Genomic DNA, 16,588 nt, shown 5'->3' with positions numbered 1-16,588 from the left:
GGTAAAAATTTAACAGTGATCAATTTTTAATAGCATTTTTAATTATTTTTTATTTTTTTTAGAAAACCTTTATGTAAGTCATAAAATGAAGATTTGAATCAATAACTCCACCCGGGGGCGCTATATCCACATAACAACTTACTACTACTATTTCTCATCAAACGAATACTGGTTGCTTGGATACCGTTTCCTCCTCCGCTTTGAAAATCTTTTGGATGAGATTTGGTTAAACGCAAAGTAACTACTTTACATTACCTCCTCGGTCGTTGCGTAAAGATCACTTCCACTAAAAAGAAACTACATATCCCTTATTTTATTGATACGTTTGACGCAAAGGGGCATGTAGTTTTTAAGAGACTCCAATCGGATGAAACAGGCAGAGTTACGAACTACATTTCCCATCTGGCGTTTCGCGGGCCAAAGACGGAAGTGGGCAGTTCAGTTGTGGAAAAAAGTTCTCATGACTGTTTTCGTGTCAGTGAGAAAAAGTTGGTCGTTTGTCGACTCCTGTGTGTCTGTCGAGGCTTCTTAAATACAACGAGGCACAGTGAAACTTAAGCTAAAACAAGCAGGTATGTTTTTATCGACTTATTTGTCCGGAACGCAATGGAGTTCGGGATTTTCAACTCCGCGCGTGTTTAATAGCTAGTTCCTTGTTTTGTTTGAACGTGTGGCTTTCCCCCCCAGACCTGTTAGCTTAGTTAAACAGGCTCGGATATGTTCATGTCAAAAAAGTGGATATATGTGTAACTTCACTGCACCGTACTCACTCTACTAGCTGTTAAGCTGTCACCGATGTGGTTTTAAATCCTGTTTGTGTAGTATAGTTCTGTTTTTTTTTGTTCTAAATGATCCTCATTGCCATCCAGCCTGCTCTGCAGAGAATTGTTGGCATGATGATCCTCAAAGCCACACCTTTAAGGTGCTTGAAAGCAGGGAGGGACCTTAATTTGACGACACACGGTATCATATTTTTGTGTTTTAATCATTGCTGTGATGAAAGACGGTTTTCCCAAGTCTGCCAACAAAGCGCCCCTTTGATGAGGAAAAAAAAACATGACCAGATTAGTGAGGGCATGCTAAATCCATAAGCTGCAGGCAGAGCAGCATGACGCAAATATGAGCAGCCCACAGCCAGAGCCACACACAGCTAAACTGTCTATCTGACAGACTTGTTGGAATAGTATTTTCATACCTGCAGGGTGAGTCTGCAGCAGCTATTTGCTATTAATTATGAAGAAGATCAACTGAAAGGAGATCCACCCTTCACTACCTGAAACTATTTGTTTTTCAATCACTTAATACTATTTTATTATTCAGTCTCTAAAGACTTTTTTGTTTCAAGTCTGTACCACCATAGTCCTGACAAAATCTGGACAGAGATATGCCTCATTATATCTTATTAAAGTAGGAATGGTATGTCGTCCAATGTACAATAGAGGATTATAATTCTATTTTGGCATAAAACTGTTCCCTCTAATAACCTTTATGCTCTTGCACTCAATGTTTTGCCTAAAAAACAAACAAAAAAAAAAATAACCAAAGGAATCTATCAAAACCAGTGGTGTCAAAATTACACACATTTGTTACTTAAGTAGAAGTATAGATACTGCAGTTTAAAAATACTCTGGTAAAAGTTGAAGTATCAGCTTGACCTCTTTGCTCAAGGAAAAGTCAGAAAGTAAAAAAGTATAAAGTAACCTTTAAAACAAAAGCCAGATGCCACTATATTGATTTTAAAGCTCAATTTTTCGACTATTTCGAAAAATTCTTTGAGATGGGGCCAAGGATGAGGGAAGTCTTGTTGGTCTCCATCTCCCGATACGCTCTCACCTGTGTCCGACCTTTCAGACATTTCAACATCTTTTCTGAATCCAACATCGTAGCATGGCATAGACAATTCACGTTTGCAGTTTGAAGAACACCTGCTTGCTTCTGAGGATTTCCTTTAGCTAACCAATGAATGTTTGCGTTATGACTCATCCAATTAAACTAGTTTTCACCAGATGTGGTTGGCACAAATGATCTGCATTGGATGGCGCACATGATGTGAAATAAATATTTATAAACATTAAACCGAAGCGTAACGAGTAGCGTTTGTTTTAAAAATGTAAGGAATAAAAAGTACAGATACTTGTGTAAAAATGTAATGAGTAGAAGTCAGAAGTAGGAAGGAAAAACAAGTAATGGAGTAAAGTATAGATAACTAAAAAGTGTACTTAAGTACAGTAACAAAGTATTTATACTTCGTTACTTGACACCTCTGATCACAACCAGAATCAACAGGTCTTACTAAGACTGGGTGACTAATTGATTTGATTTATTAAGCAATTTTTTTTGTGTATGAAGATTTATTCTTTGGGGAACTCTGAATATTTTTTTAAACTCCACTCCTTTGGCTTCTAAAGCTCAAACTGATGTCAGTTCATAATTTTTTAGTTCTTAGATGTGTACCTACTACTAATCAACTAGCTCTCTGTGTTACAACCAGCTGCAAACATTTAGCTTATTGTATTTTTATTGTTTATTGTGAAACATGATTATTTTACTAGCAGTTCACAAATTAAATGAAGTCACCCTTGAAATTAAGGTCACGTCCCAGGGGGGATTATTGAAAACATCCCTAGTTTTTGAAAGCAATATATGTATTTTTCCATTTTTATTATAAAAATTGGGTGAAAAAAAATCGAATAATAGGTTTTTGAGACTTACTGTCTTTACATCTGTATTAGAAAGGAGAAAAATCTGATTTGTCTGTTTCTTCTATATCAACTAAACATTGCATTTTTCCTTCTGTGTGATGATACCAGTTGCATAACTCATTAACTTTGCCATTTTTAGTCCCTCCAGCCGTATCATATGTCTTATTTAGCTATTTAAAGGTAGTACAGATTAGGGCTGGGTATTTTCGCCAAAGTCCTGAATCGATTCGATTTTGATTCATGCAGTTCTAAATCGATTAATTTCGATTCGGTCTGTTTTTACAATGAAAGTGGTTCAACTGTATTTCAAAATACTAATATATTTTGTTTTTTCCTGTCACGTTCAACACAAAGTGCAAACTTGTAGATCAGACAGTTTAAACATGAGATGTAAACAAAACTGTCTAAAAAGTGCAAACTTGTTTGTGAAAAGTGAAAAAGTGAAGCTTCACTCGAGCAAGCAGACGTGACACACCAGACATGCATGAGCTGCATTATCTCCACTGCACAAACCATATTTGCAGCGTTGTCTGTAACAACTACAGGATGTTTGCTGGTCAGCCCCCATTTGTTAATGTCTTCAGTCAACCTATTGGGTATATTTGCAGCTGTCTGGCTTGAAGTAATCTTGTGTGCACCCTTCCTGCTTTGAATGTGAACGTCATGTGTGTCACTATAAAATGAATCGACCTCATTCCCTAGACATCGATTTTGCAAAAATGTAAAGGAATCGATTCAAACTCGATTAAAATCGATTTTTTTAACCAGCCCTTGTACAGATGCATATATAAGTTAGGATACCGTTTGACTGAGACAGCAGCTAAGATCTAAGAAAGCACCAGAAAGCAAAGACAACTTTGAAATGTTAAAAGAACAAACTGCATGTAAGAGAAGAAAGCTGATTTTAACAGCATTGTGTGTTTTTTTTTGTTTTGTTTTTTTTTTGGGGGGGTGGGATTTTCATGTCATACAGTTGCATAAAATGTTTAAATATTTGTATTGATCAATCTACAGACTGTTTAACATATAGCCTAGAAACTCATTACCTACATTTTGGAAAAAAAAATTAAGCAAAAAGAAAATATTTAATATATTAAGAGAGTTGATACCAAACATAATTGAGTCTTTAGACTCTATGTGGTGAATATAAGGGCTTAATTGATGAATAACTTTGAAGCAATCTAGCTAATTTTTTTTATTTTTACTTGCAGAATGGGGAGTGAAGCACACCCAGTTCAGATCGTGGACGTAAATAAGGACGATCACTCCTTCACTTTGGACACAGAGGCTTTATCTCAGATCCTGCTGGCCCCTGAAGTCCGAGACAAACATGTGGTGGTTCTGTCGGTGGCCGGAGCTTTCAGAAAGGGGAAAAGCTTTTTGCTGGACTTCATGCTCCGCTACATGCACAGAAGGGTGAGGCTCAGTTGATGGGCATCAGATCTCTTTAGACTGGTGTTCTGACTCTGACTGGTTTCTCCAGATCTGGGAAAGTGTTGACGAGCTGACATGGGATGAACGCATCCATGAACAGTGAACGCCCTGCTCTGCTCTAACATGTGAACAAACTTGTTTGCCAGAAAGAAATAATTGAGATTTTTGTTTCTGTATTTCAGAGTTTAACCTGTACTGCTTTCTCTGTTTGTTTGTATATGATTAGCAAACATCACTTAGAGATCACCACAGATCGGAACTATTGATTTTTCCTTTTCTCCTCATTACTATAATTGTGGCTTCCATTACATCTCCACTCTAAAACAAGCCGGAAAGTGGGGAGTTAATTGGAACCTGAAAGCTCTGCACTCCACTTTGTTGGTAGTAAAACAATAAGAATGTCTATTTATAGCTTAGGGTTTAATAATGGCTGAAGCTGAAAGAAAACGCTGGGGAAAGAAAATGAGAAATCTTTCTGCTCTTTAAGCTGCAGATTTATACTAATATATTTGATTAATTCTGTTCTTGTTTGTTCTTTTACCTTTGGTATTTATGGTGTGACTTTTTGCAGAGTGACAACAACTGGTTGGGTAATGATGAGGAGGAACTGACTGGATTTTCTTGGAGAGGAGGTTCCGAGCCGGAGACGACAGGCATCCAGCTGTGGAGCAAAGTTTTCACAGTTCGAAAGAGCGATGGAACAGAGGTGCGGACCCCTGCTGTACACACTCCTTTACTTATATCAGTAACCAACAGAGCACTTCTCACTTTAAGATTATATTATTCAATAAAAGTTGTCTAAGTCATATTACATAATACATTTGTACAATAAAAGCAACTATTCTATACATTTATGACACAGATTAAAGTTCAGTGTTTATGGCCTGAGGCTTATAAAAGCCAAACATCAGATTTTTCACAAATGTTAAATATTAGACTGATAGAATGATTTCATATTTAATTATTAGTACAGAAATACTAGCTACTATGAAGGATGTTCTTATGCTGTTCAGTATACATGTTCTTTGTGGGGAGAAGCAACAATAGATCTCAGAATAAATTTCAACTTATGTTATTTTGTAATCAATATTTTTTCTCATTAAATGTAACAGATTTAACCCCTTCTTAAAGCAAAATAACTGCTCCCCTTTAGATAGATTTACTTTGCTGCCGGACAGTAGACTAATTATAGGAGCGAATGTTAAATCAGGTATAAGTGGTTATGAAATTTTAAATAAAGTATTGTTGTTAAAAACATCCTGTGGAAAATGGTTCCTTTTTCATACTGGAAAGCAGAGGTTGAAAAAACAAAATGTTACCCCCACCCTTTAGAGAAATGCTGTTGTGACTAGATGAGTCTGCACCTTTTCTTACTTTCATCTGGTTTCTGCTGCCTGTTATTGCAATTTTAAACTAAAGTCTCTTTAGTTTAGGGTGTTGTTTGACTGCTTTGTTTTGAACGTGTGTTGATTTTTAAGTTATTTGCATTGTTTAGACTCGCTGTTTGTCTGCCCTCCCTGTATTTTGCTGCAGTCAATGCAACACTTTAGTTCATCTAGACTACCTGCAACTATTAATGCCACCCAGCACAGCCGGTTTAAGGGTGCTGAAAAATGTATTAAAACCAAATGGGGAGCTAGAGGCGTGATGAAAAACATTTAAAATGTTAACCCGCAAATGTTTCAGAACTTATTTCTGCTTGAAAATATACATAAAAATAAATTAACTCCTGTTATCAGGTCTGAGTGCAAACTTACTTGAGTAAAAGTAATGTTTAAGCAGTACTGCAGACTGATTTAGTTTAGACTAAACTACCCCGCAGTACCACATTGAGTTGAACACCTCTCATTTGACCTATAAAATTACACTTCTTTTTTACTTGTTTTTTTAAAACAAAACCTCACAAGAAAACTGTCTTTTTTTTTTTGTTGGTAATCTGTAGAATCTACAGATGTGCAGAGACTATGAAATAAATTCAGGATATTTAGCACATCCTTATTTTACTTCAAATGCAGTTTTTAAATCTTAAAATTAATTCTTATGCAGCAAAAAGTAAATTTTTGATAAACCAGATGGACGATACCTACAGAATTTAATCCACCCTTATGAAAGTGATAACAGGATTACTTGCTATGCTTCCTGTCTCCTGTAGGTGGCGGTGGTGTTGATGGACACTCAGGGAGCCTTTGATGACCAGTCCACAGTGAAGGACTGCGCCACCATATTCGCCCTCAGCACCATGACCAGCTCAGTTCAGGTAGATATTCTACTTTGTTTGCCACTGATTAGTTTGTCATCGTTCAGTACTCTGACATGCTCTCTGGTTTTGTAGATCTACAATCTCTCACAGAACATCCAAGAGGACGACCTGCAGCAGCTACAGGTTGGTTTGACAACCTTATTGTGTTTTTTTTATTATTTTGTTTTAACTTAACTTTAGAGCTGTATCTGTTTGATTTAGTGTCTGTTTTTCTATCTTCACCTGTTTCTGGTTATAGTAGGACTGTTGTCTATTAGCTTTGCATATCTACTGTATTTTCACGACCATAAGGCGCACCGGACTAAAAGGCGCAGTCTTAGTTATGTGTCCCATTTCTGTATTTAAGACACACATAAGGCGCACCGGACTATAGGGCGCGTTTTTTATATACCGGTACATGTCCTCTACTACCTTTAAATACCTCTACTGCGTATTTAAAAATACAGCGGGGGCAAAACTGAGTATGATTGTGCTTTATTCATGTATTTATTACAAAGTATTAATCAAACCTGGCAGCTGGCCGTGAGTCAGACACATCGCAGATGACAGAGCACTGTGATAACTCCTAAATTAACTTAAAATCCTGAAACCTGCCGACGGAATATGTTCGCTTTTATTGCCGGTATCCTGGTGCCTGCAGTTTAAATTATTTAGATGAAAATCACCTGCCAGCCGCCGCGGTGAGGCTGCTGTTGAAGGGATTTCTACTGTCGGTGCACCGCTGGTATGTGGGGGTCTGAGCGCCTCTGACAGAAATAGATAATCTGGATGAACTGACTGCAATTATTAAGTTTTCAGGTGGACTTTCTCACTTAAAAACATATTAAAACTACTTTATTCACACTGATCACAGCAAATATAGCTGCAAGATTTAGATTATTTAGATGAAAAAACACCTGCCAGCCACCGCGCTGAAGAGGAGGAGACCCGCCCAGAGGCTGCTGTTGAATTAAGCTTTTAGGTAGAAAAATACAACGGGAGCAAAACTGAGTATGATTGTGCTTTATTCATGTATTTATTACAAAGTATTAATCAAACCCATCAAAGTCATCATCCTCTGTTTCTGAATAAAACAGCTGCGCTAAATCAGACATGCCAATTTCCCCTTCTTCGCTGTCAGTCACTTTCCGTGCAGCGCGGCTCCTCAGAAATAATGCCTGCTTTTGGAAAAGCTTGAACAACTAGAGCCAGCAGACACGTTAGTCCATCTACAATCCATCCGCAAACTGTGGCGTAACTTGCCCGGCGCTGCCTTCCATTTATCCTGAAACTGTGGTCTCTGTCTGTCATCCATCGCTCCCACGCCGCTCGCAGCCTTACTTTGAACGGCTGCTTCACACCGATGTCGAGCGGTGGAAGCTCCTTTGTCAGACCCCCGGGATAACGGTGAGCACAGTGTTCATTTGATTCACCTTTTTTTCACATCGGCTGTGAGATGGGCACGCAGCGATGGTGATGCGTGGAAAAAACCACCTAGTCTTCTCACATACACCTGCCTCAGCCACACCTCCACCCAGCCTTTTTCATCTAATATCATATGTCATCAGAGCGCTGTGTCTCGCTGTCAGCTCCCAGATCAGCTTCTCTGATTGGTTGATGCGGCGCGTCCAGCAGCAAAACTTCAATTTTTCCATCTGAGCAGCAGCAGCGCGTTGGCGGCGCTTCAGATGCTTAAACGCTCCCGACGTGCTGCACCAAAACGCGCTGCGGGACCTTTTGCTGCACCTATATGCGCGTCAACCATTGACTTTGCATGTAAACTCGCTGCTTCTGCTGCACCTGCTGGGTCCCGTTCACACCGATGTCGAGCGGTTGAACAGCGAGCACAGCGTTAATTTGTTTCCCCATGTTTTTCACATCAGCTGTGAGATGGGCACGCATGGAGTTGCATATTAACAGCGATGGTGAGGGGTGGAAAAAAAAAAACACCTGGTCTCCTTACATTCAGCCACTCTTTCATCATCTCCTCAATGAGGTGGTCTCAAAAGTCGCAGTTACAACACACATAGGGCGCACCGCACCATAGGGCGCACCGCACATTTTGAGGGAAAAAAAAGACGTTTAAGTGCGCCTTATAGTCGTGAAAATACGGTAACTGCCATTCCACCGGCATCTGAGTATTAGGTCTCGTTTGAATCAAGAAGGTGGGAAGTTAACCAACATTTTCGGCTTCTTGTCTTTGAATGAGATTGTTATTCTACAGTCACTGAAACATGAGAAAAATAGGACGTTTGACTCCGTAGTTTAGGATGTTGTTAAGGTTCAGTTTCCTTTTATTTTCTGGGCTTTGTTTTTGTTTTAAAGACCTTGCTGTCATAGTAAAGACTTAATCAAACACACTTATTTAAATATTATATTTAATTTCTTCCTGGTATTGAAGGAAATCCAAGTTTTACTCTAATGGGATTTCTGCCCAAGGCCCTCCAAGCTCAGATGTTGTGATTTTCAAGGGTTTCCAAACTCATTTTAATAAATTTAGAGCAAATATGTATTTATAAGTTCAGCTTTCAGTAACACAATACGTGAGGAAGAATAGAAAAGATCGTTAGAAAATAGGCTACGTTCACACTGCAGCCTGAAGTGACCCAAATCAGATTTTTTTGCCCATATGCGACCTGAATCTGATCTTTTCATGGCTGTCTAAACAACACAGATCCGATTTTTTTCCAATCCGACCCAGGCCACTTAGCTTAGAGATCAGGACTATGTGGTCCTGAATCCGATACGAATCTGATCTTTTCAAATGCGACCTGTGTGTGAACGGCCAGGTCACATTCATACGACCTGAACGCCATTATTACCTGACAAAGGTCACTATTATGAGTCTTGCTTCGCAGAAGCGGCAAGAAAAACAGCAACCATGGCAGATGATGATGCGGAGAGCAGTACTTATGTTTAAACATATTGGAAAGATTGTGTTAGATGCGCGCCGGCACTACCATCCATGTTTACTTCCAGAGAAAAAAGAGCATGCTGGCCTGTAACGTCATTGCGTCCTCTACTGCACATGCGGGACACTTGCATTGTATGACTGCAGCTCACACAGGAGATCACATACAAGTCGCATATATTTGGAAATATGAACGGCAACGCGAAAAAATCGGATTTCACAAAAAAATCGGAATTAATCATCAAGGCCTGCAGTGTAACTTAACCATAGAGGGATCAGTTGATGAATAAATTAAGACGGACAAATGTGGTAGATGGATGTGAGAACAGGACAGGGAAATATTGTGGGGTATCTTTTCCTGACTCTGGAAAAGATACCCCATCTTTTTTTTTTTTTTCCCTGGACTCATTTTTAATATGTATATATTTTTAATGGTTCGGTTGATATAAAAAATGAAATACTGTGACTTATAGCTAATGAAAACTAGTGTTGCACCGATACCGCAGCAGCTTGAAAAAGCCATGATGGCAATTATTTTACATCCAAGTAGTATAGAGTTCTTCATCTACACACACACATCAATTTCAACCAGATGGTATCGGTATCAGCCAATACTGCACAGCCAGGTATCGTTATCGGGGCCAAAAAAAATGGCATTGGCGCAACACTAATGAAAACCCCAGAATGTTGTCAGAAAGTTTTACATGAAATTGTTTTACAAAGACAAAAACTGTTTTAATACATGTTCGAATATTACAGCCACAGGAAAGACTGTTGAACTGACTGTTGTTCTCCTCCACGAGGAGGGTGAAGCACGGCAAAGACGGTAGCTGTTCAGGTTGCTTTATCGGAGGGAAAACTGATGCAAAACTGAAACAGCCAGCAGACGCAGACATATTTAGATCATCTCTGCATCTGCTGCTTTGATTAAAGTACCAATACCTACCTTAATAAGCCTGATGACACCATTCACAATTAACCAGCCAACTCACCTGACTTAATAGATCAAAGGTACCTTCTTCTTCTTGAAGTCTCAGCTGGTGACCTCCACGCCCCCCACAGTGATGCAGTAATTCTTAAAGAAGTAACCGAGTAATGATTAAATCATTTTAGCTCACACTTGTGTTAAAATCCCTTTTATTGGTCTAAAAAACATATTTTCAGAAACTGAATGGGTTTTCAATTGTTGTTAGCATTCATCAGAGTTATATGAATATGACTACTGGTTAATATGAGCTTCACGGTTTAAAGAAACTTACTAAAATAATCTCAAATGTAATTCTATTTTTATTGAGTTTCCTGTCTGTATAAGATTTTAGAACTCACTCGAAGTCGGTAGTGTAGAAAGATTAAATAAAAATGCTGATAACATGATTCAAATACCGAGTAACCTTGGAATAAAATATAAAAACTGAATCTTAAACTTGATTTCGGTGTTTTCTCCATGCAGCTGTTCACAGAGTATGGTCGTCTGGCCATGGATGAGATTTTCCAGAAGCCTTTTCAGGTACCACAAATCCCATTTTCTGTGACATTGTTTATGCCTTCTAATGTTTGTGTGAATTTATACTAAATATTTATCTTTTTTTCACATAAACATGGTCCTGCTTACCCTTTAGTCTCTGATGTTTCTAGTCAGAGACTGGAGCTTTCCCTACGAATACAGCTACGGCTTTAGAGGCGGCAGTGAATTTCTGGATAAACGGTTACAGGTACCAGTTTATAGCTTTTTAATTTAGAAATGTTTTTTTTAAACTACCATAAAGTTGTACAATGCTGCCTGTGTTGATTTTTTTTTTTTTTTTTTTTTTTTTTTTTTTTAGGTCAAAGAGGCCCAACATGAGGAGCTGCAGACAGTAAGGGAACACATCCATTCATGTTTCACCAAGATCTCCTGCTTCTTGTTGCCCCACCCTGGGCTGAAGGTCGCCACCAACCCTGCTTTTCGGGGGCAACTCTGTGGTAAGTCTCAGATTCTCCTTTAGTTTTGTGTAAGAAAATTCAAACTGTGCTGATGGTGCGTTCAGGTTTTAATGCAAACCTGTTTTTTTGTTGTCAGACGTTGCCCCTGAGTTCAAAGAGCAGCTTCGGTCTCTGATTCCTAAACTGCTGCATCCAGACAACTTGTCTGAAAAGGAAATAAACGGGAATAAAGTCACCTGCAGAGGCCTGCTGGAGTTCTTCAAGGTAAGATCCTCCTGATCTTTGCATCTCGGCTGAATCCTTGTCAGTCCAACTTAGTCTGACTTGTTTCATTCTTCAAGGCCTACATTAAGATCTACCAAGGAGAAGATTTACCTCAACCAAAGACCATGCTCATGGTAGGAGTTCTCAGTATAATCTAAGGTTGTTTTGACTTCTGATTTACTTCACTATGAGCAACATGTGTTTTTAATTACCAGGCTACAGCAGAGGCTAATAACCTGGCAGCCGTGGCAGCAGCTAAAGATCAGTATCAGAAAAATATGGAGAGGGTGAGTTTGTTCCCATGCATGAAACCCAAACATGAATATTTCCTTTTTCTGTTTCATTAGAATCCAAAACATGTGACTATATAGAATAAATGTTGGTGTTTGCTTATCCTTCTGCCTCCGCTTGGCTCCCTCCTTAGATCTGTGGAGGAGATCTGCCCTATGTGGCTCCAGAGACTTTGGAGGAGAAGCATAACTTTTTCCATGGAGAAGCCATTCATGCTTTTGCTTCCACCAAGAAAATGGGAGGACAGGAGTTTTGTGATCGTTACCAAGCACAGCTGCAAAAGGAGCTGAATGAGATGTGGGTGTCGTATAGCAAGCAAAATGAGGTAGGGCTTGATTGTTTTTTACGTCTCTAAATGTAAAATTTTAATTTTTAAAATATGGATTATATTTGATGATTTACTTCCAGTGAGCCAGCATGTATTTTACTCCTCTATAATAATCAGTAGTTTAAACTTTGTGATGATTTTATTTTTTTTAGATTTAGCGGCTTATTTCCTTCATTTTGTGTGCAGTCCTGGAGCCCAAGTAGCTTATCTGTTTTAAGTTTCTTAACAGTTATCCCTGCTGAAAACAGAAATATGGATCCCGCATTAGACCTCAAAAGTCCAATGTAACAATCCCTGAATCAGCAGAAAATCTAAAGACTATCATCCATCCCAAGTAGGGATGGAATGGTTTGTGAAAACCGTCTGAATCGTTCGGTTCGACTGTCTCGGTTCGGTTCGCGTGTGTTGCGTTCGGTTCATGCACAGCTCCTTTTTCCTCATAGGCGAAGCGATTACACTCCAGAGCAGAAGGTGGCGGTACTGCGACCAAAGCCAACCACCAGTAGTAAGCAAGAAGAAGAAGCGAAGCAACGTAGCCGAGTGTAGCAGAAAAAAATCAGTTGTTGTGGAGAATTGTGTGGGTATGGCGAGTGGGAAAGAACAGGAGTTGGAAGATGCGCCAGCAGCACTTTATAGGTCTGCTGTATGGGACCACTTTGCATTTAGAGTGACCTACGATGACGGCGGAAAGAAAGATGTGGATAAAAGTTCAACAGTGTGCAAGCATTGTGCAACACATTTTGTTTATGCTAACAGCAACACGACCAACATGTTATGCTAACCCCGAAATCCCTCATACTCCGTCAGCGCTCCGCTGCGCTCCATACCGCCTGCACAAAGCAAAGCCTACAGCCTCAGCTGTGGCTCCCATCCACTCCGCTCTAAGTTCCTTGGAGATCGTAGAGGGCATGCGCGAGATGATTAAATACAAAGCAGCAAAACATGCAGAAATGATCCAGGGTTTCTGCGGATCATTAAAAATAATTACAATTCATAAATTTTTGGGGATTTTTTCATTAACTTTTGTAATTTTTATTAATTTTTTTATTTTTCGGTGTAACAATAAACGTATACCGAACCAAACCGAAAACTGTGACCACGAAACCTTGAACCGAACCGAACCGTGGATTTTGTGAACTGTTCCACCCCTACTCCCAAGCACACCATTAAAAAACTGGATAAATTTACAGAAAACACATAGAACAAAGATTTAACTACCGTATAACTTAGACTGATTGCTTCTGCTCAGTCTGCATCTTCTCCAGTCTGAACGGGCATTTTGCGGATGACCATTTTAGCCCTGGTAATCAAATTTCTTGTATTTTGTAAATATATCATTTTGTGAGCTTAAATCATTTACTTTATTGTATTTCTAAGTGAAATGTGAACATAAGTAGTCAGTGCTGCTCCAGGCGGTCTTTGAAGCTGAGCATATTGGGCAGCGTGTGCCATTCATCTATCAGCTGATTCAGTGTCAGCCTCAGGTCATCCATTTAAAGCTGTTTGGGAATCATCTTGCTCTGTCATATCTAGTGTTCTCTGTCTGTACGACTCTTATTGCTGGTATTTATTTTTTTATATTTAATTAAAGAGATGTTTGGATGTTTTTGTTTTTCTGATTGTTAGAAAAAGCTTTAAAAAATTGTAATTGTTTTTATACAAACACAACAAAACACCTGAAATTAGTACCCTGTTTATGCTGGAAGGATTAATAGATTAATAGTTTAATGGTCAAATAAATAAAATGTGTCTGAAACTTGACGGAAAACAAAAGAACTTAAAGACTTTCAAGAAAACATAAAATCCTTAGATAAATGTCTGGCAGAACTGTTTATAAGAAGCTAAGAATAATGTAAATTCTGAGGTGTACTGTTTTTTTATCTGCTTATTTACCTGCCTTCTGTTTTGCTTTTAAAGGCTAAAAATCTCTTCAGCGCCTTCAGAACTCCTGCGGTTCTCTTTGTGCTGATGTGCCTCTTCTACGTGCTCTCGGGTGTTTTGCTCTTTGTCGGCCTGACCACCTTTGCCTTGGTTTGTGACTGCGGTCTGGGGCTGCTGATGATAGCGATGCTAGTGTGGGCCTTCATCCGCTACTCTGGTCAATACCGGCCTGTGGGCGGAGCCATTGACCAGGCGGCTGGGGTTGTCCTAGAGCAGGTGAGAACAAAAACAGTGATGATTGTTTTAAATGACTTTATGTAAAACTGCATGTTTTTTCTTCTGAGTTCAATTGATGCTCCTTGAAGCCACTAGAGGGCGCACTTGCTATCAAAAGGAGCCAAAATGCAATCCAGCCATCATGGATTCTGACAAAATAAGCAACTTTTTTCCCCGCTTCTGTCACGAAAGGAGCCAAAAGCACCAATTCATGTTCTGCGGATTTCTGAAACAGACCACAGATGTGCATGATTGAGTATATTTGAGTGGTAAAGAAGGTCTTTAGACAAAAAGAAAAGGGTTGGATTCATTTTTATTCAGCACTATATGTCGCCTCTCTGATGGTTCCTTACTAGTAAATAGATTCTACATGTGAATAACCTAATACATCATATTATTCATGTTTTTAAAAACAAACTCTTACTCCCATTAAATCTGTATTGTTTTACCTCTGATTTAGAGCGGCACAGAGTAGAGACAGTGAAATCTTTGACTTTGTGTGGAATCTGATGAACAGTCTTCTCTGTTTGGTTTCAGGCTACGGTGATGTTGAATAAGTCACGAGGGGCACCCATCAGTGTCCAGAAGAAATCCAGCTAGAGGACCGAACCCAAACGATCTCTATTCCAAACAAACAGCACGCCACACAAGCACACTTTTAGCACTAAAGCCTTATCATCCTTCTACCACGTTGGCCCTGAGCAACAACAGCCCGTTCCTGACTCACCAGCACATCCGATAGGCAGAACATTCAGCCTGCTTCAGTCCAGGTCCAAAGCCTCTTTACACGTTTACAGTCGGACTTAACCGAAAAGTACATGTTTACCTTTAAACTTTATTGAAAACAATGAAACATTCAGTTTTTTATCGTCAACGTCTCTCGTCTTACCAACAGGACATGGGCCATTGGTGTAGTTTGACTTAAAAACACTTCAAAATGCAGCTTTAAAGCTTGTATGTTTATGTGTGTTTCTATAGCTTTTTTTTTAGCAATCTCTTCCTGGTTACTCATAGCTTCGAAATACTGTTCTCCTTGCAGATTTTCAGTATAATTGTTTCGTTTCTTGTAATAAAATGCACTTTCAATATATCTTAAAGCTGCAGATTTTAAGAGCATTTTGTAATCATTCCACAACAACTGCTTTAGATAGACTCTTGATAAAAATATACTGAGCAGTGTAGAATAAACAGGATGATACAAATGATTAGCCAACCAAAGAGTTAACTCCAATATGCTTAAATCGGACTGTTATTTCTTCTACAGCTTCATACAGTCTGAAATAAACTCCAGTAAATTTTCAAGATACATAATCTCAAAGGTAGTACGTTTAATAAAAAACGACAATAATACAAAATAACCCATCAGTAATTGATTGTCTTTAATTGTTGTGATTGAAAATGATCATTCTTTCATCAAACATTGATACAGGGTTTATTTTCACAGGTTATCTGAGCTTTTTAGGTGAAGTGGAAAACAACACTAATATATCTGTATTATGTCCTATAAATAGCTCATATTCTCTCTGCGTAAAAATGATATTCAAGCTGTTCTGTAAAAGGTTACTCTATCCTAATAACCAATAGAAATCTAGCAAGTTTGAAACGAGACCATCAAATTTTCTACATGTGGTTTAATATAGGCCAGCTTGATTGTTTTGCTTTTTCAGCTTGACCAACCATGCTTTTTTATTTTTTTTCTCTATTCTTTTTTCCATTTACCCTAAACTAGATTAACTTGCTTAGTTTTGGGGCCATACAACATTTCGTACATAAAATCTGAAGGAATTTGGTGGTGGATTTAAGGGCTGTTATTTGCAACAATATTCCCCATCCATGAATGGATGAAGTTCAGTAAGTTTAAAGTGATTGGAGAAACAGAAAGCATTTAGCATTTTGAAAACATCCAGGTTAGTGTGTGACAACATCGGCCACAACATGCACTAAAGCATAGGTTAGTGAACTTGGACACAGAGTAGAGACACTTGCATAAAAAGGCTGTTGTCTAAGAGTCAATGCATGAACCTGTTTGTAAAATATGCTGGGCCAAAAGTGACTTTAGAAATGTTGAGTTTTCATCTCTGTGTTCTTTGTATTTCTCTTCTTTTTTTTTCCACAAGTGGAGGGAACATGTGGATGTCTTACAAACACTAGTTTTTGCACTTTGCCTCCTCTTTGGTGCTTGTTGCACACAGCTCATTCCAAAAGTGGGAAACAAATGCATGCAATATTGTAGTTAACAGCAAGTGTAACAATCTCCCCTGAGTTTGCCACAGTGCTGTTTTTATAAAGAATAAAAAAGAATAAAGTTTGACAGTTATACTGCACCTGCTCAGGCTGCT

General features: G+C 38.7%; 1 protein-coding gene across 1 annotated transcript; it reads left to right on the top strand.

Moving 5' to 3' along the window:
* The first annotated feature begins 413 nt into the window (after positions 1 to 413).
* atl3 (atlastin 3) lies at positions 414 to 16,573 on the top strand. Its single transcript, XM_038303962.1, has 14 exons — positions 414 to 572; positions 3,914 to 4,118; positions 4,708 to 4,842; positions 6,289 to 6,393; positions 6,469 to 6,519; positions 10,737 to 10,793; positions 10,906 to 10,998; positions 11,110 to 11,248; positions 11,346 to 11,473; positions 11,551 to 11,607; positions 11,689 to 11,760; positions 11,898 to 12,089; positions 14,010 to 14,249; positions 14,787 to 16,573. Exons 2-14 carry the CDS (start codon positions 3,915 to 3,917, stop codon positions 14,847 to 14,849), a joined length of 1,536 nt encoding a protein of 511 aa, XP_038159890.1. The 5' UTR covers positions 414 to 572; position 3,914; the 3' UTR covers positions 14,850 to 16,573.
* Positions 16,574 to 16,588: the final 15 nt, after the last annotated feature.

This window comes from Cyprinodon tularosa, unplaced genomic scaffold (assembly GCF_016077235.1).
Source record: "Cyprinodon tularosa strain WSP-4 unplaced genomic scaffold, ASM1607723v1 ctg522, whole genome shotgun sequence".
In the NCBI taxonomy this organism is placed as follows: Eukaryota; Metazoa; Chordata; class Actinopteri; order Cyprinodontiformes; family Cyprinodontidae; genus Cyprinodon; species Cyprinodon tularosa.
Note: the sequence above shows the minus strand (reverse complement) of the source record. Positions and strands in the feature narration are given on the sequence as shown.